The sequence below is a fragment of the Pavona decussata genome, unplaced genomic scaffold, assembly GCF_977016875.1.
Source record: "Pavona decussata unplaced genomic scaffold, jaPavDecu1.1 SCAFFOLD_49, whole genome shotgun sequence".
Lineage (NCBI taxonomy): Eukaryota > Metazoa > Cnidaria > Anthozoa > Scleractinia > Agariciidae > Pavona > Pavona decussata.
The window spans coordinates 163,891-189,022 of NW_028145471.1; the positions used below are offsets into that span (position 1 = coordinate 163,891).

Sequence of the window (25,132 nt, forward strand, 5' to 3'; positions counted from 1 at the left end):
CATCAGCTGTTGATCTGCATAACGAATTTCCTTGTCACAATATGAAATGTATGCAAATTATACGCACAAGGAGATTGTTTCTAGAATGTTTACTCCTGTGAAATACAATGTTTCCGACACAACCATTGTATTGTTACAGCTGTGTCTGATCGACGTGACCGTTCTCGATTTTTTTGAGTAAACTTTCAAGGGACAAGGTAAGAAAAGATTTATCAATTTATTTATTTATTTTACGGATTGGACGCTTTTGAAAGATATTACCTTCCACAGTTTGCTAAAAGCGTCCGCATCTTCGAAATTCTGGAAATTCAAACAACTTGGTTACAAAAACGACGCGCGCGATTGATGCCACTTATGAACGATATATATATATATGGGTTAGACAACTGAAGCGTACGTCGTGTTTCGTCTTACTATACAAAATTTATTGCAACTTCTTGGTTGTGACCAATTCATTTCGATTGGGCTTTATGCCAACGGGTAAGAATTAAACTGATTAATGCAGTTTATTGTGGAAGCAAATTCTATTAAAATTCTGGATAGACCTGCGTTTTCCTTTGGTTTGCGTTGAACTGGAAGTTGACCTAAACACGACATTTGAAGAATATCGAACAGGTGGCTGTCAAAAACATTATTATTTTATGTTTTTTATTTTTTGATTTGCGCATTTGTCAAGGATCGATATATTTACATGCAATAAATATTCCACTAGCGAACGTTGCATACAAGATGATAAATAGCCAACAAGGTGACCAGCGCCGAGTTGGCTATAATCATCTCGTATCCAACAAGAGCGCAAGGAAACTCGCTAAATCTTGCTGATTTAGTGATATTTTCTTTTCTCTCTGACGCACATTCTTACCATATTTGAAGGGCATGGAATAATGGCTCATATACCACGGTCGCTAAACGTACCAATCAAAACTCTCGAACTTCGTTATCCAGCGAGTCAGTTTTTAATAACATTCTGCCCCTAAAAACGAGTATCATGCTTTTCTCCCTCGCGCTCAGAAACTAAAAACTATCACGGCTAATTTGCCTACGATGAGCCCTAATTTTAGTAACACTCTTAATTCCTCTTATCAGAAACTCATTAGGGAGTTGCGGCTTGTCTAGTCAGTCGCTCAAAATAGGCTTTTTGAGTGCTTTGTCGATAATTATGCCAGAACAAAAACCCAAGAGCACCCGACCCTCACCGGCACGCTCTTGCTCAAGCTTTGCTGCACCCTGTAGTTTGTTTGCGTTTCCAAGAACCTTTTTGAAAAGTCGATTCGAACCGTTGTAAAATCATATATACCAAAAGATTCTAGTTATGGATTAATTTTAGTTTTATTTTTGATTCTCTCCAATGCATGATTTATCTTTCTTTGTCACACCATTCTCCTGACAAACGAAATAAATTACCACGATTTCAATTTGATGTGTTGTCTGCCGTGAAGTATGCCACAAAATCTCAGTGTGATGTTTCAGTGTCGTGTTCGACATAAGAAAGGTTTTCAGTTGAGTGTGCAGAGTGCTGGATTTGGTGTTTGCTTTGGTTTTGCTGTGTACTTTGCTCTGTGATTGGTTTGTAAAACTCGCGCCACTTTCTCAACCAATGAGAAGCAAAACCAAAACCAAGTAAGCGTTTTCCCGCGCTTTACGATTTCTGCCGGTGACATGTATTCGTTTCATGCTCTGATGGGTTCATTTTGCTGACTGCGTCAGCGTCTATTGTGATTGGCCAGAGTAATTACCTTTGGCTTTACGACACTCAATTGAAAACCACTCTATGCCAGCAGTACGTATCACCCTAGCATTTAAGGAAAACCTAACCCCAGCATCATAGCGTAAGAAAGAGCGTGCGGACCGTTTACACAAGCAATAAGAACATTAAGCAACAACGGTTACGGTCGTGATAAAGAGTTTATTTTAAATCTATTGTTTTTAATAGTATTGGATAATGCAATTCCAGAGTTTTTATTGGCTTAGCGGCCATCGAATATTAGCCATTATACCATGCTTGAGAATAGCAGCCATCAAATCGATCGTCTATCCGTCTATCTTCTTGTTGTTCTTCCAAAATCAGTCTGCTTGATCTTGGTTGTTTTTGACAAAACTATATATTCCATTCCATTTATTCACCAGGCTTAATAACATATTTCATCACATTATTTCCAAAAATTGTCCACTCGCGCTTACTGGATATATATGGGATTATCATAGAACTTGGTACTGCGCGCCTTATTGGCTATCTATCGCCTCACCTCATATGCAACGCGCGCTCATCCGTAAGGATTCGTTTTGTCACGGCTGTTTGTGCAAACAGTCGGGGGGGGGAGGGGTGGGGGGAATGGTGAGCGATAGATTTGTCTATATATAAAAAAGAAAATTATTCGGTGGCTTGAAGATAGGAATTTGGTTTTCTTGTCTTTCGTTAAAACAGTATTTTACTACTTGAAAATAAAATTCATATCCTCTATTTATTTCTAAAAGCGTGATCAAGAGGCGAAACGCTTGAACCGTGCAGTGTGACCACAATAAGCTTGAACCACGTTCTTTAGCATAAACACAAACAGGGTCCATGTTGCCTTTTCTATGCATGACCTGCAAATTGAATTCTCTTTTACTTCCCATGAATGTTTCATTGCAGGCTTCTGTTGCGCTTCCCAGGAAACGATTTGAAGAAAACGCCATGCCAGTTGTTGAAATAGCGCTCTTTGCAGCTATCATGGCCGGATGTTCTACTACGCTGATTGTTCTGTTTTCGCATTGCAAAAGCATGGAGAACACCAATCTCGAGATAGAAGAAGAAAAGCCGGAGGCAAAGGACAAAGAAGCATAGCAGAAATTCGTCTTTTTCCTTTGGGATAGTCACAGTTTTAAACAGTTATTACCCATGCTCTGTGGATGTCGTTCACGGAAGAGCTTATATTTAGCTGATCAGTAATTTTTGGAGGGGTTCTCGCAGCACGGCTGCAGAAGCTTGGCCTCTAGGCTAAGAATATCACCCTGCGGCCGGCTTGTAGTCAATGTCGTGTATAAAGGAATTCAAATATGTACGTGCGCCCCAAACAGGTTAATTTTCTTGTAAACAAGAGATAGTTATTTAGTACTGGATATTTATCGTAGTTCAATATTTGGGCGGATGACCATTCAACCGTTCTTTCTTCTCATTCTCACTGGTTATGTTTTATGGAAATATTTCTTAAGATGGACGGGTGTCCCACAAGGCAAATACTGACTCAAGAACTTTGAACACTGAGGTTTACAAGCAATTGGGCTTTTAAGGATCAATACTATCGATGGATCGACCAGAAGCTCAAGTGGTTGGCTTATATTCAATTAATTCCATTTTTAGGCACCTTTGGAGCCCTGTATGTAAACTTGAGCACTATCATAAGATAACACATATGGATTTCTTTCCCTCGAGGCCAGATCTTTGTGCAATACTGCTGTCGGCACAAGCTAGCAATGTGATTGTGTGCAGCAGCTCTATGATTGCATAAGTGAACTCGTCAGTAAGTGTGGCGGTTACTTCAGGACCTGTTGTGAGGACGAAAAGAGAGAGACAAATTAGTCGGAACGGCCGTAAAGCAACGACCTGGTACTCAAGCAAGGCAGGTTGAGTTAGCCTGCTCCTGGTTCACTCTCCGATTGTATGAATGACAAAAAAGAACAAATAAAGGTTGAACGCATACATGTATGCGTTTCATTGTAACCCCTTCCAAACCTGAGAGCATGATCGTGAAAAGGGCTAAGACAGAATGCAAGCGTTAAGAGGGTTAATTTGAAAAGAAACTGTGGTGCTACGTCGGTTTGGGATCGGATCTGAGTGAAACGAATGTTTGGTTTTCTAAGCAGTGTCGAATCGCTTCACACTGGCCAAATTGTCTCATCAAATCTGTTGGTAAAACCAATCATTCATATCCTCTGATTCATTAACCTCTGATTGGTTTAAAATTACCACGTGGCACTTGAGTGGTGTCTACTTGACAATGAGCTTTCAAGATATTTTTTGCAGTTTAGATTTTAAGGGGCACTCTTTTCTGGGGCAATCCGTTTTATAGTTCCATAAGGACAAATTCTAAAGCAAAGGTAAATTTCGTGAGCAACAATACTCAACGACGATTTTGGTGAGAACACTCTATTGTTATATTAAAACGTTACTGGGGAGACAAACATGATCGCAGAAAATTCTTTTTCACTGAAATATTATTTACATAAAATATACTGAATAAGTAAATGTTTACCTACAAGTTGAACGAAAGGACTCGTAAACAGCGTTCTTCAAGAGACGCTAATTTGAAAGAAAATTTGCTCCTTTAGATGATTAGTTCGGTAAGTAAGCTGTTTAAAAAGCCTTTATTCGACAGTGACCATGCTTTCGACAAAATGCAGAGGCTATGTTTTAACTCCTCACGTTTGTGATGCTTTAAATGTAACTATATGGCGGGCCGTTCAGTCTACAAGAGAAGCTAATGACGGCACATTTGTGATCGATGTGGCACATCCTCGGAAACCTGAGCGCGGAAATACTGGGAACGAAGAAAAACTTAAAACGGGGGAGACAAAAAACGGCCGTTTGTGGCTGATTAACTTCTGATACAGAATGCCTTTAAACATGTTGCCCGAGGACTAACCGCCGATTTAGTTAGCAATTCAAAGTTGTAAGCGTGTTTTCCAACTGACTACCTCGGAAATTTCCGGAAGCCTTCGGTATGCAGTCATCGGTTGTAAATGTTTGTCAAATTGGGAACGTTGAAAATCGATTCAGTGCCAGAAAAGCGTCAATTGGTATATTCACAACGATCTGTTGATTAATTACTCAAGACTGATTAGTCGAGCTATTTTGAATGGTAGCTAACGCTATAAGCGAACGTCGTTTCGGCTGAATATCAGTTTTTATCCAGTGCTCGTTTTTATTACTAAATTTATCTCAAAGAGTTTTATACTTGTTCGTATTTTGAATAGAGCCGGCAATTATGCAACATCAACAGCGACTCGGGAAATTATTTTCATAAATAATGCTAATTTGTGTATGCTGGCGAAAATGTTGGAGGTAACCTGGCCAATATTTTTGCTCCCACAAGGCATCCAGATGATTCGAATTTGTATTTTCGCGTCCATGGTTACAGTGTATTATCTCATAGAGCTGATGAAAGAAGCGCAGTAAGAACTGAAAGCGGTACGGTTAGTTCTCAGAGCAGTAGCCTACTCGAAAATTCTGCTAGTTGGGCTGCTGCGCACTGATTCGCTTTGATTATATGTAGATTTATCTGCAATGAAGTCCAGTTAGTTATAAACACCTCGCTGGTTCGAAGCTAGGTTGATCCCAGAGAGGATGCTCTCTTGGTTGATCTCTCTAGCTTGTCCACCTGGCGAGACAAGAGGTATCGCTAACAAAAATACCAGGGGTAACCTTTATGGGTTGGTTTCCCATGCCGGGGGGTGGGGGTGCAGCTACTACCTAGCAGTCAGGTTAGGGTAACGACCACTGGGGGTTCAGCTGGGGTAACCGCGGACCAAAGAGCTTGAGGACCCTTAGATTAGCGCGCTTGAAATCAACACTGAAGTTAACCGCGTCAAAAACTAACTTCATTCTCTATTCTTTGTTCACAGTGTGCTACACTTCGTCCAGTTGATGGTTGTTTAACATGCCCCTTTTAGCGGAATCATTGGTTTTTAGCGTATTGGCTGTTATAGGTGCATTGGCTTCAATATTTGTGGTTTCCAAGTGCGCCAACAGACGACCCACGACCCCAACAAGAACTACGAAAGACAGACCTAAAGACATAAAAACATAACGGGAAGAGAAATCTTGGCTTACGGAATTGCGTTTTTACTCCTTCCTAGTGGAACAGAAACTGTGGGCATTTATAAGAACTGATGTATATGAGCTGTTCTAGAGTATTTTTCTAATAATGTTCCAAGTGCAGACATTCGGCAACAGAGCTCACACTTACGTTTTCAATCGCTGCCGGGAACTACATTCTATGGATATTTTGCTAAGTGTATATATAACGTTATTTTGTGTCTTTAAGTTAATTGGAGAAACGAATGTTATACAGAGCTTAATTGAGTTGTGTCGGTTCTTTCATCATCGTCCTTGTATTTCTTCGTTGTCTACTTGCCTGTCACGCAAGCTATTTTAATTTGACAGTTTTCTGTTTTAAATTTTTCTGAATGTTTACAGGAATATCGGTAATTATTAAAGACTGGATTATTGGATGATGCAATTCCAGCCGGGGATTTGATTGGTTTGCGATCGTAGGATATCAACCATCAGATACCATGCTTGAGAGAGAGCGATCATTAAATCCTCTTCACTGGGGCGAAGTGAGCGTTCTTGTGAAATGAAATAAGCAAGATCTAGCAATATTTCTTGGTTATTTTTAATAAAAAATATTGTGGGATATGAAATGATTAAAGCCAAATCCGCACTTTGCGGCTCGTTGGCTTTTTTGCATAACCACAGCACGCTTGAGGAATAACTGTTCAATAACCGTCACTTTTAAAATTGTGTTATTTTAAACAAGTATAAATAAGTTAAAAGCATGAGCCTAACGCTAATTCAAATGTTTTTCAGCTGACCCAATCATCATTTTCCATTTCTTATCAAACGCGTTCTGCTCAGTCTCCTCCAAAAAGGGTGCACTCACTATCATTGCCATTAAGCCTGGTTTTCACTAGCGACGCAAGCACAGGCGCTTGAGCACAAGGGCAAGTATAAAAGTGCTTATTTCTCCGTGAAATCGAGCTCGACGCAAGCATTAAAAGCACAATTGCGAGCACCAGCACAAGGATCAATTTTTCCTTTTCTTCTGCTTGTGCTTCCGTCGCGTTCGTTTTTACTTGACATAAAGCTCTTATGCTTGTGCTTGTGTTTGTGCCTGCACTTGCGTCGCTAGTGAATAACAGACATCACAGAGTATTTTGCTCAATCACCTTTAATCTACAACCAGTGACAAATTCGTTTGTGTCAATTCACTTCTACTTTTATGCTTGTGCTTGTGTTTGCGCCTGTGCTTGCGTCGCTGGTGAAAAACAGGCTTTAGAGAGCATGTTGCTCAATCATCCTTTAACCCACAACCAGTGACAAATTCGTTTGTGACAACTCACTTCTACAGGAGACTAGTAATTAAGGTTAAACACGTTCGTTGTTACACTTTCGCCTTGATCGTGTTCCGTTCCTTTCCCATCATTCAAGTTTACCTGACGACCTCGAGGATAGAGCACTCGTGAGTACAGAGTGGAACCACAACTATCCACGAACTCTAACGTCATGTAAGACACCGCGCTACGTACCACTGCAAATCCGCCCTCTTTGGTGGAGTCAGCCCAGAAGAACAGAGAGCTGCCTTTGGGTATTGCGTTCTTGTGTTGTGTGCTGTTGTCAATTTTAGCCGCGCATCCAATGACGAAATACTCCACTGCAGAGGTGGTCTCTTTCAGGTGCTGTGGGACATTGAAGAACGTCAGGTAAAGAACATGTAAAGTCCACAATGACGAAAGAATGTAAATGTTGTGATGGTTCAGTTAAAAAAAGCCCCGGATGATCGAAGAAAGTTTACGCGCGCTATGCTTGATAGAAACAAACCTAAAGATCAATTCACAAAGATTTACTTTTTTTTTGTAAGTCAATCACATTTGTTCCATTGCGTATATGACAGCCATCGGCAATCAAATCCTAGCCGTGTGCAGGAGGTTGTTACATAAACCCATATAGCTAGTTTAATGACCTTTGCTCCCACGATTCTCTTGTAGCTTAGGGAAGATGATAGGTTCGAATCCTTTCGGTAGAGCTCGAATTGTCTTTTTTTTTTTGAATATGTCTGTGAAAAAAAGTTTATTTCATTTATTCACCAGGCTTAAAACTTACCATCCACGTATAAAATTAATGAATTCTGCTGAATGTGAAAACTCTGATGCCTCAGAATGTAGCAACTTTGTATGCTCTTGTTTGCTCTGAGAAGCCAGCTTTAAATAGCACATGCGCAGTTCACTGACATCGAATGTCATATGACACTTAGGGATCGGAAACGTTTTTGGATGTTGAAACCGAAAACTCAGTGTAATGTAGAATGCATGAATGGAAGTTAGAATGTTCCAATTAGGAAAAAATTCAACATCTATAGCCACATTACCTGGAGGTTGTGATCATGCCCACTGATATAAGCAGTCGCGTTATATTTCTCCAATAAAGGCCGCAGTCTTTCCACTAAACAGTTTGTGGGTCCGTGTTCAGCAATGGACCACACAGGAAAATGGCCTCCAACGAGCAGATAATGCGCTGAAGACGAACGAAGAGTTTCTTCAATCCAATCCCACTGCGTCTCGGCACGTTCAATAAACTCAGGCCCTGAAACGTATGCCAGCAAGTGTTAAACTAGAGTTCAAGTTTGCCACATTCGATAAATCGCAGTGAGAAACGACTACACGATGAAACAACCAAGAAACAGAATCGATAACGTTGCGGATTTCAAGGCTAGCAAAGAAAAGCTACCTTCACATAAATGGTAACATTCTTCCCTTGCAGTCTATTCTTATCGATATTTTTCATATAGACACGAGTGTTTTACTGGAAAATACACCACTCGTAGAACTCATACGAACTACATCCGGGACTCGAGTGACGTATTTTAATAATAATAATAATAATAATAATAATAATAATAATAATAACTACTTATATAGCGCTTATCCAGTTCTGTTCTAAGCGCTTTACAAAGTAAAAATCATATTTGTTGAAAATAATTCGAAAAAAGATGAGTCTTAAGTTTACGTTTAAAAACATTTAAATTGTCGCAATTACGGATGTCGATAGGTAGTTTGTTCCAGAGTTCTGGGGCCGAAACAGCGAAAGCTCTGGAGCCATACGACTTTAGATTATGGTTGATATGACATAGGCGAAATGCGTCAGACGACGATCGGAGCGTTCTTGAAGTTGTATAGCGGCGTATCAGGTCTTGTATGTAGATGGGGGACTGTTGGTGAAGAGCTTTGTGGGTGAGCAGAATTATTTTGAATTTGATTCGCTCGGAAACTGGAAGCCAGTGGAGTTCAAATAAAATAGGGGTTATGTGGTCATACTTGCGAGAGCCTGTGATCAGTCGAGCCGCGGCATTCTGTACTGACTGAAGCTTTTTAATGACATATTTCGGAACATTGTATAAGAGAGAGTTACAGTGATCCAACTTGGAGGTTATAAAAGCGTGGACTAGGGTCTCAGTGGTTCTAGTGGATAGCAATTTTCTTATACGAGAGATGTTTCGAAGATGATAGAAGGCAGATTTACAAACAGAATTAACATGAGGGAGCATCGACATAGTACTATCAAAAACGACACCAATGTTTCTGGAACATAGAGACGGCTGAATTGTATCAGATCCAAAACGAAGTGGAGGTAGAGACTGTTGAGGGCAATACTTTGAATAGAGGTAGAGAAGTTCGGTTTTGTCTTTGTTTAGTTTCAGCTTGTTTAAGGACATCCACTGATCAAGGTCAGATAAACATTTCTCAATTTTAGCGATGCTGTTGGTTAGTTCCAGATCGTCATTAGTAGAAAAGGAAATATACAACTGAGTATCATCGGCGTAGAAATGAAATTGCATGTCGTGGAGACGTAGAATGTCGGCAAGTGGAGCAAGTGGAGCATATCCTTACTAGTAAGGATGACGTCATTTCGCGCTTTTCCACGGTTGTTTGTGCAAACAGTTAGTGAAAAATGGCGAAAGATAGATTTGTCTACGTTATAAAAAGAAAATTACTCGGTGACTTGAAGATATGAATTTTATTTTTTCGTGTTAAAAACAATATTTTACCACTCGCAAATAAACTTCATATCTTTTAGCCTCGCACCTCCGTGTAATATCATGTTGAACCTTTTGTATCTGTCCATTGCTGTGACTCTAGTGGCAGAAATCCAATCAAGCTGCAAAAAGGAGTAGCTCAAAAATGGATTAACTTTTAATCGGCATGGAATAGCTGAAATCCGTACATCCGTACTCCGGTCAATATCACAAGTGTTTATAGGATCGTTACCTCCTTTATAACCAGTTAAAACTCAAAGCAAACACACGTTAGTGCGTCAATGGTGTCATATTGTGTTAAATTCTTTCGCGTGCATGCTTCAATGTAATTTATGGAGTTTCAATATAGTTTATTATTCTAGAAAGGTGTTATAGCGTCAGTTGTAAGATATAGGATCGTAGTCAACATCTCAAGTATTAAAGGCTTTTCTTCCGAGTTTACAACGTTTTCCTTTGCTGCTATAACAAACGGCGGGAAAAAATTCCAGTACTTAACCGTCATCATTCGCTTAACTTCTGCTCTAATTGCGTTCGACGTAGTAAGAACGCACTCCTAATTGGTTTTGGTTTGGAGATTGTATTGGACAATGAATGGGTCTTGGGACGCGTATCTGGCACCCCCGCAGATTTCGCAGGGGCGGATGACATCATCATCAATTTGGCAAAGGAGAGAGAGCCTGGGATTGAGATCATCAAACGCACTCCCAAATCTTTGATTATTACTTGTTAGTTAATTTTTTGGACTTAGGGTGGACGTTTTGAAATTACAATCTCGCATACAAGATAAACTTCGATCTCCTTCATACTACATCATCATTTCAACATATGCTCAAAGATAATTTTCTCATTGGTTTCCAAGCAACAGCTATTACCATAGCAACGGAAGCGCATAGCCTCTCATTTTAAACATTGTCGATTATCTCGAAATCTAGTCAGACACTTTATGACGAAACTTTAGGGATTTAAACTACTCAATCTAGACAACTTGTAGGCGAAATTAGAAAAAAATCTGTAAGAGCGTTTTTAAGTAAATAATGAATCAATGTTTACGGGGTTATTTTGTTTATTCCAGCATTTTTCACCAATATCTCTGGCAAAATAAAACTTGACACTTTGCCTTTTCTGTCAAAGGGTCTTTCCTGATAGCCAAACATTCTAAACGTATGTTGAGCTTCATGGGTGTCTCCGATTTTAAGATATTTATGTTTAAAAACAGTGAAAATAAAGTGCAGATGAATGAAAAAGTTCCTACTGTGTATAAATGGAGATATCTTTAAAATACCCCCCACATATTTTTCTGTTAAATTACAAGCGGTTAAAGTAATAATTCTTTTCGATATCTACGCAAGTTTTAGGCTCAGGGACCGAAATTGGTGTTAGATAATAAGGCTGAATCTTGGTCAAGTTTCAGTCGTTATTCGCTTTCTCCGAACAAGAATTTTATTTTGTTTCTCCCGGTCTATTTCACTGCTATTCACGTGCTTTGAATATTTATCATCACGTGAAGTCGTGCAAAAGGTAAAATTTACAATGGAAGACTTGAGAAGTAGGAGCTTATATTTATGTAAATGTTACCTTTTGCACGACTACACGTAATCATAAATATTCAAAGCACGTGAATAGCAGTGGACAGACCGGGACAAACAAAATAGAATTATTCTTCGGAGAAAGCGAATAATGACTGAAACTTGACCAAGATTCAACCTTCCTATCTAACACCGGTTTCGGTTCTTGAGCTTAAAACTTGCGTGAATATCAAAAAGAATTCTTACTCTAACCGCTAGTAATTTAACAGAAAAATTTGCCGAGGTATTTTAAATATATCTCGATTTATGCAAAGTAGGAACTTTTTCATTCATCTGCGCTTTATTTTCACTGTTTTTAAACATAAATATCTTAAAATCGGAGACACCCATGACGCTCAACAAACGTTTAGAATGTTTGGCTATCAGGAAAGACCCTTTGACAGAAAAGGCAAACTGTCAAGTTTTATTTTGCCAGAGATATTGGTGAAAAATGCTGGAATAAACAAAATGACCCCGTAAAAATTGATTCATTATTTACTTGAAAACGCTCTTACAGATTTTTTTTCTAATTTTGCCTACAAGTTGTCTAGATTGAGTAGTTTAAATCCCTAAAGTTTCGTCATAAAGTGTCTGACTAGATTTCGAGATAATCGACAATGTTTAAAATGAAGGCCTATGCGCTTCCGTTGCTATGGTAATAGCTGTTGCTTGGAAACCGATGAGAAAATTAACTTTGATCATATGTTGAAATGATGATGTAGTATGAAGGAGATCGAAGTTTATCTTGTATGCGAGATTGTAATTTCAACATGTCACCCTAAGTCCAGAAAAACTGCCTCGAGCCTCCTTAAACCAATAGCAAAGTAAAGTATAAAGTAAATCAGCGCGATCGACAAGCACTTGAAAACAGCTATATCTTACAATAACCTTACTGCGCTACCTTGTGGCTGGTCGTTGAAATAATCATCTTTAGTGTTGCCGCAAAGTTGCACCGTGTCCAACAAAACCAACTGCAGGTCTTGGTCGGATCCTAGAAGAAATAAAACAAGACAGAAAAATAGAGACAACAGCAAAGAGGATGAATATTGGAATACATGATACAATCACTATTATGAAACTGTCGATTTGTGGCGGAATAACTCTAGGGAACTGAAGTAATGCCACTCTCTAAGCGATTATAATCTTATTCTCTCTAAAGAAATTATATATGATTGCGATGGTACTTTAGTTCATGACTGCCAGCATAGTTAATTAAAAGCAATGGTTATAAAACCTGACAAACTTCTTTGTTATATGTTTTTGTTTGCCTTTTTGGCCTTGACCATGCACAAACAACAATAGAATTTGGAATGCGTTGGAGCCACTGACCAATCGAAACGTTTTTGTTAAGATATTCAACTGTGGTGTAAACGTTAAAACAAAGGATTGTGCAGGGTCACGGCCCTTCCAACATAAATTGCAGCACCATTGTTTTCATGGCAAGGTTTCCTAACCAGTCCCTCAATTAACTATGCTGCCAGTTGAAAAAAATACAAATACGTCTTTCGGTTTTTGTTATTTCTCGTCTGTAAAATCGGAAGATGTAAATGAAATCGGAAGGCCGCTGATGTCTGGCTTTCGATTTTACACTGCAAAGAATCTCTGTTTTCGTCCCTCCCTCGCGTGCCTCGCACCTCTTCCAAAGTTGTAAGTGGAAGTCTTATCCTTTTTTCAGAAAACACCGACTATGTACCCCAAAAACGCGCCCCAAGACACGGGGTTAACGTTTTTACTCACCGGGGATCTTCCAAGACTTGGTGTAATACAGGCTTGGAAAATTCCAGCGTTTTGACCGGGAACTGTAGGCGATCTGGGCTGACACGTTGCCATAGTGATCATGATTTCCCGCGCAAAAGTACCAAGGCGTCATGAGTGATTTTGCTGTAAACACTTGTTCAAACGTCTCCTGAAATCTCGGGTCATCCACGTTTTTCACTCCACCATCATAAAAGTTGTCACCTTAGCAAATTAGAAATATTGGTATTTTTAGAAATGTCAGTTCCCCTCATTTTAATACACTCTGTGCCTCCCCCCCCCCCCCCCCTTTCCCGCCCTCCGTTTTCAATGTTAAGTAAACTGCGAGGCAGTGAAATATTTTATCTGTCCTCCTCAAATATTATATGTTTAATTTGTTTTATATTTCAGTGATTTATCCATCTATTCATATTTTATTTATACAGTCTCTCTCGCTTTATAAGTAAATGCATTGACACCCAGGCAAATTCTATCGCCGTGAAATCTATGCATGTATCTGATGTATCAGGGTTACCCAATGAGAATATTTACACAATTTGTTCTGTGTTCAATTCCCAGTTTGTTCTGTGGCCTTTTTAAGGCATATTTTATAACCTAATACAATACGGTTTGATCTCGGTCTACGGAGACCTTAGCTTAAAATTTAGGTTGCAACAGAATCCATCTTTTAATTAGATATTTGCCTATCCGAAAAAGAAAAATAATGAATACATTTACCAGTGTTACAAAATTTAAGCTGACATTTTGCTGAAGAAAACATTAGATTTTCTTTACTTAAAAAAAAAACAATCCGAATTTCTGAGGCAAGTAAGGTATGTTCACCGAAGTTACCTGATATATTATGTATGGATATTGTGCTCCATCGTCCTAGGAGAACTGGAAGGAACTATTCGCAGAAGGCTTCTGTTTAATGTTTAAGCAACATCATTAATGTAAAGTATTTTGAGTTGTCACACAAAGCGTGAATTCCTTGCAGGAATGTTCTACGAAATCGAGCAAATTTCGCCGTTACGTTTCCGACGATCTCCAAGGTGACCTAACCTTGGTCATATGATCGCGATACAAAGGGTCACAAAAAATTTTTTCGGAACAAATTCTTTAAGTCGCTATCTTTATGCGAAGGCAAAGTTTGAATGGCCGAGCCGCGGGAATTATCGGTTATTAAAAGCATTAAGCTCATTCCTTTACCTTCCACTTCAAGTTTACCTGCGAAAAATACCTTCTGCTGGACAGGGTTCTAAAATAAGCCATGTTATGCCGTCAAATGGTCAGCAATGTTGTGTCTGCATGCGTGAGACTTATAACAACGCAATGTAATGAAAAAAATAAAAAAATTAAAAAACAAAACAAAAACAAGACGGGAATTGCAGAAATTAAGAACCTTTCGTTCCAATCACGAGGCCATCGTTACACAATAAGATTACCTTGAAATAACATCTACATGGCCTTACCTAAAGCGATGGTAAAATGAGTTCCCAGTCGTTCAGCGGTCTCGCTAATGCTCCTGTTCACGGCTCTTTCAATGCCAGTAGTGTATGGAGAGTCTTCCATTCCACCCCAGTCACCTAGGACAAGAAATCGCAGCTCATCACTGCGAACGAACGTTACGCTTAAGAGAATCAAAAGCTGTTGAATCTGAGTAACTGCCATTGGTCTTCGGGTAGTGATTGCAACACTACGAGCACTTTTGACGTATTTAAAAAATGTCACGTGAGGTTCAATGTTTCAATCGTCACCATTACGTGCGCCCTCTCTTGATGGGCAGGCTTGACCTTTAAGCCTTAGTCGAGGTCCTGACATATGGGAAAATAATGTTGGAATGGACTTTTAGGAAGTCTATAAAGCCTGATACTCGGCTCGATTTCCTTCTTTTCCGAATGAAAATTTGAAAAGATGGTGCGCGTGAAGAAATGATCAGGACCTTCCGTTTAAGTATGAGTACGAGACTGAGTATGAGCACAACTTCACAAATCTAGTTGGCGTGTTTTCGATAATCACTTCTCAAACCAATGTGGTTTCCAGATTCTTCTTATCTGCTGGTAAAAAATAAAAATAAAATCAATCACTTTATATAAGTGTTAATGTATTTAGCGCAGAGCATTAATTGATCGAGGACTTTTTCTTTTATAATCTGAACATTTCTTTTGCATTTTGATCACCTTGCCACGCATTCAATTATCTCCGGATTTGTTGTGTAATGTAGGCTTTCAGGAAACCGAATTTCTTGGAGGGGAATTTGAAAAACTCACCTAGCTGAATGCTTGTTACATGATGAATTCGCTTATTAAGAGCTAAAGGGCTCGGTGGATTTCCTTTATCGAAACAGTAGAAAGAGAGAGACTCGTACGTCTGATACACTAAGCTAAACAACGGTACGCACCAGAGTTTGTGGAAGTTCTAATTTGGAATTTATTTATTTACTTATTTGTTTATTTATTTATTTATTTATTTTTTTTTTATTTATTTTAAACTGATTCCAGTAGATTTGGGATTAAAACCCGATTTAACAAACAATCACAGAAACTATCAGTAGTAAATGTCATGGGACTGCTCCAAAATGTGTTCATTTTGCATTCCATCGTTCATATCTTCCCATTTGTCATTGCTGGCGGGCCAGACCGACCATTCTGTAAATCGATTGCGTTATTTTGATGTAATGGTGCTTGCAAAAACTTGAAAGATAATCACTCCGAAAATGGTGCACGCAATTTTGAAGAAATTCGAAGGACTAGGATAAAACTTATCCTTCAAATCGGTACATTCCGTTTACGAACTGAACGGTCTGGCATGGTTATGGACTGTGTTTCCAGCGAACAGACGGATGAATTTGGGGTTGTTTACTAACTATGGATTCATTTGCACAGAATTGGCGCAAGAATGTCAACTAAGCAAGCCAAAAATGAAATTATAGAAGGAAGTTATATCCTGTAACCTGGCCTCATCTGCTTAAGTATTGGATTCTCTAATACCCGGATGACCCCTAACCATTTGCCGGGAGACTGGCACTAACAAGCAGCATAAAATCATTTATTCCCCGGGTAGGGTGAATAAATCTCCTTTGAAAACATTTACGTCACCAGGAGACCATTAAGTGACGTCGCCCAGTGCATTATAGATATAGAAAAAGGATTTGACATACTGCTGTAAAAAAAAGTTACATGATTATTGTGCAATTTAAAGCATAAATATCCATTTCACACAAGCCTGACTCTGATTCAAATGCCCTACAACTAACTCGTTTAGTTAGAAGTCAAACTTAAACAATCATGACTCGTTCGCACGTATTTTCCCGCGCTTGGTGGCATTTATAGACTCGTCTCCAATCCCCTCTCTTGTTCTGCAATCTTCGCGTTGGGGACTGCTCAGTCATTTACTTGTATGCGTTTCGGGTTGTTTACAGCATTCTGTTTTAGTTCATAGTAATTTTCGATCTTATATAAGATACTCATTTGTAAACGATCTAAAGCACTCGAGGGAACAATAGCTCAAATTAGTTTATACCACACAAATGGATAGTGCTTTTCGAGCGCGCTGATTGGGTAGCTGGGAGGTGATTAGCCAGGTACTATACACCTCCGAGCAGCCGAAGAGAAACAAGATGGCTTCTCGTTTCGCCACGGTCTTCAAAGAGGAAATTATTTCGATAAACGAGGTGGCTGTTACAAAAAATACAAAAATGACAGCAAAGTTTGGTTTGACGACATTTAATGGCAAGTTATTTAGTCTTTCCAACCTCATATTCTAAGGCGAAAAATCAAATTTACCGTAACCTGTCGAGCACTATAAAAGTAAAAGATAAAACATCAGTAATTGTTTCAAGACGAGCAAGAGCACCAGTTGAAGAAATGACACCCGCGCAGTTAAACAAGTGCCTCGAGAAGTTCTACTTATTCACAGGAAAGCGAGACGGGAATTTTTCAAATATAAGAAATCGCATACCTCGAATGAGGATCACAAGGCGATGCTCATTCTCATTTCACCAGTTTAATTTCCGACCATATGTCGGTATAATTATTGTCAGAAAAAAAGTATTTTTTTTTTGTTCGCTAGTTAGTCAGGTTGTGTGGTATATACTAAGACAATTATTCACCTCAGTAATAACCATCACTTTTCACCTCTACTTCGGTGAATAATTGTTAATAATTCTACAAACTGGTGTCAAAAAACTTTAATCAGTTAAATTCACTTAAAATACATCTGATGATCTCGAGGCTGAAGCACTCGAGTGTACAGTGCAGACCCGTAAGCATCCACGAACTCTAACGTCATGTTAGACACCCCGGCGCGTACCACTGCAAATCCGCCCTCTTTGGTGAAGTCAGCCCAGAAGAACAGAGAGCTGCCTTTGGGTACTGCGTTCGTGTGGTATTTGCTGTTACTCATACGAGCAGCGCATCCAATGACGAAATACTCAACCGAAGAATTGGCTTCTTTCAGGTGCTGTGGGACACCAATGAATAAACGTCAGTAAAATTATTACGGGACAGATTTTGGAACTGTTCTGATCTTCTGGTTCTGATGGTCTTTTTTGAGTCTTTCGGCCAAGGCTAAGCTCAACTGAACTTTTCCACAAGCGTTGATCATATTAAAAGAAACACCGCGTCCCACACAACGCGCTGTGATTGGTGCAAACGAAGAGCCTATTCAGTTGTAAAGAAATAACGGCGTCCTTTGAAGGATTAAGGCCACAATTTTGGTTTCGCTAATAAAACCTAAAACAACTTTGAACTCAACGGTCAAGATATTAGGGTTAGGAAAGTAACTCAAAAAAGGCGTGTTCCTAATTTGAAAAATGAAAATATGATTGCTAAAAAACGCAAACAAAAAAATGTGTACATTGAGGTATATTGAGGTCAAGTGTAAACAAGAGTTTCAACAATTGAAAAGAGTTCAGGTGACCGAACACAGTTTGCGCGCGCTTTGCTCGAAAAAGACAAATTTTAAAGTCAATTTATTTTGTCATGTATGGCCGAATTGCAAGGTTAAACTTTAAAAGAGGTCTGTTATATGTGAAAACGTTAATGTCCTCAGAATATGAGTAACATTTAAGCGGCAGAAATTCCAGTCCCTTTGCAAAACCATGAAACGAACGGTATTAGGCTTTCTCGTTGAAAGAAAATTGGAGGTTAAAATTTCAACGGTTAAAAGCGGCTAGTGATTAAGCTAATGAAGCTAAACAAGAACAGTGGAACAGCCGGAGTACCGGAATTAATAGCATCGCGGATTTTGAGGCTAACATCCTTCCCTTACAGTGTATTCTTATTGATACAGCTATTTCAATTAATGTTGTTGGATATTAAAGGATCAAGTTACGCGACAACACCTAAACATAGTATACGAAGCTTTAAACCTTCACAATTCGGTTGTAATTTAACGGTCCCCACGAAATTACAACCGAATTGTGAAGATTTTAAAGCTACCTATACTACGAAATTACAACCGAATTGTGAAGGTTTAAAGCTACCTATACTACCTTTCGGTGTTGTCGCATAAGCTTGAGGCTTCAATATCCGACAATGTTAATTGAAATACCTGTATGTATGGTTGAGTCGCAGAAATGAACACCCTATCCTGTTCAACCGTTTGTATCTGTTGATTGCTGACTATGGTGGCGCAAAATCCAATCACGCTACAGAAAGGGGTAGCTCAAAAGTGGATTAACTTCTAATCGCCATGGATTAGCGTTAATCGATTTTTGAACTACATCCGAACTCTGGTCAATATCACAAGTGTTTATAGGATCGCTACCTCCTTCCTAACCAATTAAGACTTATGATCAAAGCAAATACACGTCAATGGCGGGAAAAAATTCAAGTACTTAACCGTCATGATTGGCTTTACTTCTGCTCTAATTTCGTTCGACGTAGTAAGAACGCACTCCTGATTGCTTTTGGAGTCGAGATTGTATGGGACAGTACGTGAATGAATCTTGGGACGCGTATCTGGCATCCCCCGCATATTTCAGTTGCAGGGGAGGATGACATCATCATCAACTTGGAAAAGGGGAGAGAGCCTGGAATTGAGATCATCGAATGCACTCAGATTACTAGTCCAGGTCTAGTCTCTGATCAAAATGTCGAGTTTCCAGGGAAAAGAGTGCATTAAAATTAAAGCGTCTGGTGTATTTTGAAGTAAGCCGCAATACAAATGGAGATTTTTCATTGGCATCTATTGGTCTTGTCAGACTATGGAATTGCGCGCTGGAAGCGTTTTCTGTTGTGGCTGGAAAGGCCAATTCTTGAATGACAGTTTTTCCACAGGTGGGGCAGATGAAAGGTAGAGTGTTTATGCCCCTCTTGATGTTTCATCTTTCTTCTCCTTCTCTTCTCTCCTGTGTTGGATGTGAGTGTTTCCACAGAAGTATCAAGGCCATCTTTCACCGCTCCCCTCCGGGTTAATCTGTCTTTGGCAAGAGTTTCCCGAGAGTTTGTATCGATGTTCATGGATTTCAGGTAGCGTTTACAGATGTCTTTGAATCGCAGTTGCGGTCTGCCAGAGGGGCGCTCTCCTTCCGCGGGTTCACCATACAGAATGCCCTTTGGAATTTTGTCCTCCTCCATTCAACAAACATGCCCCAGCCATCGCAGGCGTCGCTGTTTCAATAGAGAGTACATGCTTGGCAGATTTGCTCTCTCAAGAACCTCAGCGTTGGGAACTTTGCCTTGCCAGGCGATGTTCAAAATGCGTCTGAGTTTGCGCAGGTGGAAGGTGTTGAGTTTGTGCTCATGCCGTACGTGTAGAGCCCGAGACTCGTTTCCGTACAGAAGTGTGCTCAGCACGCACGCCCTGTGTACTTGAATCTTGGTATTTTTGTGAGTTTTCCATTCTTCCAAACTCTCTTTTTTACGCTGGACTTGGTGGTTGATGCCTTGCCAATCCTTCTTTTTTAAGTCTGTGTCTAGGGACAGTGTGTCGGAGATTGTGGATCCTAGGTAGACAAAAACTTGGACCACTTCAAGTTAATAATTGGAGATTTTTATCTCGGGTAGGTCAGGGACCCCTTGGCCCATCACTTGGGTCTTCTTGAGACTGATGGTCCGTCCGAAGTGCTTGCACTAAAGCGTCTCATCGATTGATGGAGTTCCTCAGCTGAGTGAGCTACGACAGCTGCTTCATCTGCGAACAGAAAGTCTGGCAGAAGTTTGAGTTGCGTTTTGGTCTGGCAGGGTTGAACAGTTTCCCATCAGATCTGGTCCTCAGGTAGATGCCTTCGGTGGAAGTGCCGAACGCGTACTTGAGGAGGACAGCAAAGAATATTCCGAACAGGGTGGGGGCGAGTACACATCCCTGCTTGACTCCGCTACGGATGTCGAAGGTTACCGAAGTTGAGCCATCGAAGATCAGATCACAGTACCATTCATGTCATCATGAAAAGATTTGATGATGCTTAGAAGTCTTGGTGGGAAACCGTACCAATCTTTGGGAGGATCTTCAAGAGTCCATCTCTTCTAACTAGATCAAAAGCCTTGGTTAGACCGATGAAGGCAATGTAGCGGGGCTTTTGTTGCTCTCTGCGTTTCTCTTGGGGCTGTCTGATGGAGGAGACCATACCTATTTTTGATCTGTTGGCTCTGAATCCGTATTGAGACTCGGGATAGACTCTTCAGTTCAGCGATGACTTGCAGTCTCTTCAGAGAAACGTGTTCAAACAATTTGCCCACGATGCTGAAGAGTGAGATGGCCCGGTAATTGCTACAGTCACTCCTGTCTCCCTTGTTCTTGTAAAGGGTGACGATATTTGAGTCTCCCATGTCCTGTGGGCCTTGATCCTCCCGCCAGCAGAGGCAGGGGATTGCACGGAGTTCTGTCAGTAGGGATCCTGGGTAGAGTTTCACAATCTCTGTTGGGATGCCATCTTTCCCTGGTGCCTTTCCAGAAGAAAGGCAATTAAACGCCTTCTTCAACTCGCCGATAGTTGATTCTGCGTCGAGCTCTTGCATCACTGGTTGACACTCAAAAGCACTTAGGGCCTCGTCTGTGACGATGGTCTCTCTGGAGTAGAGTTCGAAGTAGTGTTCTACCCAGCACTCGATCTGTTCTGCTAGATCTTATAAAATCTCCCCAGTGGAAGACTTGAGCGGTGCTGACTTCTTCTTGCCGGGCCAAGGGCCTTCTTGATTCCAACATACATGGCTCTGATGTTTCCAATGTCTTCTGCTAACTGCTAAGGTTTTGTTGACCGGGACAGGACTTGTACATCTCAAGTACCTTCCTTTTTTTGTGATGAGAGGAGTCAATTCTTCAGCGTTCTTCACAAACCAGTCATTGGACTTGGTTGTCTGTCTGCCAAAAACAGTCATGGCGGACTTGTAGATGATGTCTCATCTACAGTACCATCTCTCTTGGACACTGTTGCTTGGCTCCTCTGGGAGAGATGCCTCGACCAGGCGGGCAAACTCCTTGATCTTTACTAGGTTTAAAACTTTTTTTAATGTTCTCTAAATTTCCATACTGCGCACGCTTAGCTTAGTACAATACAACGAACCTAAGACTTTATAATCTTATGTAGTATGAAAGACTGAATCGTCAATTCAGTATAAAATAAAAACACAAATGCAGCCAGCCAGCGATTAATTTTTATCCATCAGAACGGCGAGTGACACGCCTCGTACGGTCTGGTGTAACATAAAAAAAACGCTAATACAGTAATCCAGCGCTTAATTTTTATCCATCACAAGGAGGGTGACACGCGTTATACGGTCTGGTGTAACATAAAAAACGCTAACACAGCAACCCAGCGCTTAATTTTCATCCATTAGGACGGCGGGTGACTCGCCTCTTACGATCTGGTGTAAGATACAAAACGTTAATACAGAAATTCAGCCCTTAATTTTTAATTATCTATCATAAGTAAGTAAGTATTGTAGGTAAGTAAACCTTTATTAAAGTGTCGATGTATTTAGCCTAGGTAGACTAATTGGGGACACTGATTAAATATCGTACTAGTAAAAGTTAGATATTTACAAGAAAGTGATTAAAATTAACGAATATGGGAGATCCTTTGTAGCTTATGTACAAGACAAAATTAAAACTAAAATGATTCTATTGACTACAAAGATTACAACAATTGCTGTTATTAGTGATAACAGTGGGTGACACCCCTCATACGGCCTGGTATAACATAACATTCGCTAATATAGCAACCCAACGCTTAATTTTTATCCATCAGAACGGCGGGTGACACGCCTCACACGGTCTGGTGTAACGTACAAAACCCTAGTGCACTGAATTAACATAAAAGGTTTCTTAAAATTGGCGGCGCAACAGAAATCTTATTAAGAACCAGAAGACATCGGCTCAGCTAGTCATCCATTTTTCCATAGGCGATAAAATAACATTGCCTTAATAGGTTTTTCCCAGGTTTAAAAAATAAAAAAGTTACCTGTATAAATTACTGTTATCAGTATTGCGGACACATGCTCTTCATCAAAAATGGCCAGTTTAACGACGGATCGAACGTTCCAGAAAAATGAGTCTTAATTCAAAAAGATCAATTTTAACCTGTGCACTGGTAGCCCACGCTCTACGATTTCTGTTGACCTTTGCAACGTAAACACCAGCGCCTCGTAATTTGAGCATCAAGATAACCATTTTGTAATTAGAAAGTTATAAGGGTTTGTACGGGAAAAAATTACCGTATTTGAAGGTACATTTAGGAAAGATTCTTCAATAAAATTTTCGCACCTGAACTCTTTGGTAGTTCCTTTTCTGTGGGATTTTTGGGTAGGTTTGACGCGATTTTGTGGAGTTTCAGTTCCAACGGCTTCTCTCTATATATATATCGACCCAAAAACCAGACAAGACACAAAAGGAACAGTTCAGGTGAGGAATTTTTATTGAAAATTTTTTCCTAATTGTGCCTTTAAATAGGATAATTTTCTCCCCAAACAAGCCCTTATAATTTCGCTATTACATAATGGTCCGGACAATCGTCATCTTGATGCTCAAATTACTCGACGGCTGGTAGAGCTTGGGCTGCCTATGGTGCACTAAAGTGTGATCAAGTAAGGGTTTGGCGTTCATAGCCTTTGTTTATATTCCAATAAAAAGAGACTTGAAATGTTTTAGCTGTTAAGATTCTGTATGATTTTAAGACGGACAAGCACGGCATTCAGTAGAAACATTACAGATACATAAAGGGGCTTGTCATGGACAAAACTGATCACATCAGCCGGCAAGTATCTTTCACGTGAATTAATACAGTAATAGTCACTAATCCCTTCCACTTCAGAAATTACGAGGATTCTTGTACGAGTGCGGCATTATGGGATCAGGGTTTGGCCGGGAAACAAGATACTTTTATAAATGGCAGTAGCAGTCAGATGTAAAGTAGACGTCTTTTTCTAGCTAAAATGGATACCCCAAGAAAACGCCGAAAAAAGGTCTTTTTGTCGTACAATACAATACATGCATGTCCTTTCTGCGCGTAAACCTCCACTCGGGCCAGTCCTCCCATAGTTTGTGGAGTGAGAGATTAATGGGTTCTGTACATTGCGTATTACTGAATAGTTAACAAAACATGGGCGCTAACTTCCACAAATTACCCTTCAAGTTATTGAAAAGTCGTTAGACAAGTGAAGAAAGCTAAATGAAGCGAGGCATCTGTTCTTCTTTAGACATTAATGAGAGACCTCATATCATTCCAAGCACGTATCCTACTAAATGTAGGCCTCGTAGAGTCAGTGTGTTAGTCGATCAACAATCAAAGATGCACTTTCTGTCATTTAAACGACAACAACGGAAAAACTGGCTGGGAAATACTAATCAACCGAAGAAACGCCTCAAAATATAGGCAAATCCCTTTATCTTAATTACACGTTGAGCATGCAATATACAGCTATAAACGCTGGGCTGTCTCTGAGTGCTGCAAGCTATGAAGATCAAGCTACAGCTGTATAACAATGTCATTGCAATTAGGTGTACATCATTTAGAACCCACATACTTGTCTACAGTAGCCTGAGCTTGTGGCAAATTAAAAAAGGCTTTCACTCCGGGCCGAAAGGTTAATGCGTCCTTCAGTTGTTTTCGGCGCAGAAAAGGTTATCCAGTACTACCTTGTTAGAGGTTTTTAAAAATTAACATTGTTTAGTAATTACTATTTGATAGATTGAAAGGTGATATGGAATGAAACTTTTTTACCCGCCAATGAAATACATATATTTAGATCAGTCATCTACTAATCGCCTTTCGACTGAGTTGCTTTGCATAAATTACAAACTGTTATTATTTGTTGACTAAAAGCAGTCAGTTTTAAAAGCCGAACGTTCTGGAGAAAAGCGATAATTAGCAGTATAAAATAAAACATGTACAGTCGTACCTGTCCATAAATAGCGAATCAGTCGAGTTTGTGTCTTACTTTTGCTACTGAAATCGGACCTCACATTTTATTTGCTTAGCTTCTTAAAAGATTCTGATTTAATTTTTGGTCAAACCGCCACAAGATTAAGTAGAGTCCAAGGACCCAGAAAATATGACTACCTATGCGTTATAGACAATAATGTGTTAAGAGCTCTATTACTAACCTAGAACGTGGGGCAGGAACGCGTGACGAAGCCCTAAGAACGTCTGCGTGGGAGGCTACTCTATTCGTGCCAGCGATTAGTTTGTGTCCGATTAACCTAATAGTTGGTAACTAATTAGTCCTGTATTATTTGACATTGTAATAAACTGTTAAAAAGCAGCGTGCAAGAAGCTTTACTTCAGTAATATCCTCCGTAAAAGCTTAATTGCAAAAGTTGTCATTTAGTTCAGTGACAAGTTAAGTTCCGAAAACTAAATATACTTCGACGTCTGTTTTATTGTTCTGATAAATTACCTATTCGTAACTCGGAGCATATATTCAGCTGGAGTTGGCCCTTGTACTGTCACCTTGTTTTCAATTGAATTTTGCAAGCGCCGTTCTGAGTCAATCAAGAACCACCACTGCTAAGATAATTTTCCTAAGGTAAGCTTTTACTAAACGAAACCAAACTATAAACAAATAGTTGCAAACGTTCAAGTGATGTGTATTATTCAGTGAT

At 39.8% G+C, this 25,132-nt stretch overlaps 1 protein-coding gene and 1 long non-coding RNA gene across 4 annotated transcripts; one reads left to right on the forward strand and one right to left on the reverse strand.

The window, feature by feature from the left end:
* Window positions 1–3,397: 3,397 nt before the first annotated feature.
* LOC146481459 (tartrate-resistant acid phosphatase type 5-like) lies at window positions 3,398–14,819 on the reverse strand. 3 transcript variants are annotated; one of them, XM_085108272.1, is made up of 6 exons: window positions 14,563–14,819; window positions 13,094–13,315; window positions 12,258–12,347; window positions 8,127–8,341; window positions 7,288–7,437; window positions 3,398–3,525 (listed from the first exon to the last, which is right to left on the reverse strand). In XM_085108272.1, the coding sequence occupies exons 1-6, from the start codon at window positions 14,759–14,761 to the stop codon at window positions 3,514–3,516; spliced, it is 888 nt and encodes a 295-aa protein (XP_084964398.1). In that variant the 5' UTR covers window positions 14,762–14,819; the 3' UTR covers window positions 3,398–3,513. The 3 variants fall into 3 exon arrangements, with proteins under 3 accessions (XP_084964398.1, XP_084964397.1, XP_084964396.1); XM_085108271.1 differs by having other exon boundaries at window positions 7,195–7,437; window positions 14,563–14,818; XM_085108270.1 differs by lacking the exon at window positions 3,398–3,525 and having other exon boundaries at window positions 5,956–7,437.
* LOC146481460 (uncharacterized) lies at window positions 3,519–6,218 on the forward strand. Its single transcript, XR_014864430.1, has 2 exons — window positions 3,519–4,320; window positions 5,602–6,218. It is a non-coding gene; the product is annotated as an uncharacterized LOC146481460 (long non-coding RNA).
* Window positions 14,820–25,132: the final 10,313 nt, after the last annotated feature.

Bases quoted from the DNA above. Each gene is read 5' to 3' on its own strand.
- LOC146481459 (XM_085108270.1), bottom strand. From the start codon at position 14,761: ATGGCAGTTACTCAGATTCAACAGCTTTTGATTCTCTTAAGCGTAACG. The intron at 12,348-13,093 runs GTGAGTAAAAAC...TATTTCTTCTAG, and splicing joins CAAGTCTTGGAAGATCCCCG to GATCCGACCAAGACCTGCAG. The intron at 8,342-12,257 runs GTAGCGCAGTAA...CATACGTTTCAG, and splicing joins TTTCAACGACCAGCCACAAG to GGCCTGAGTTTATTGAACGT.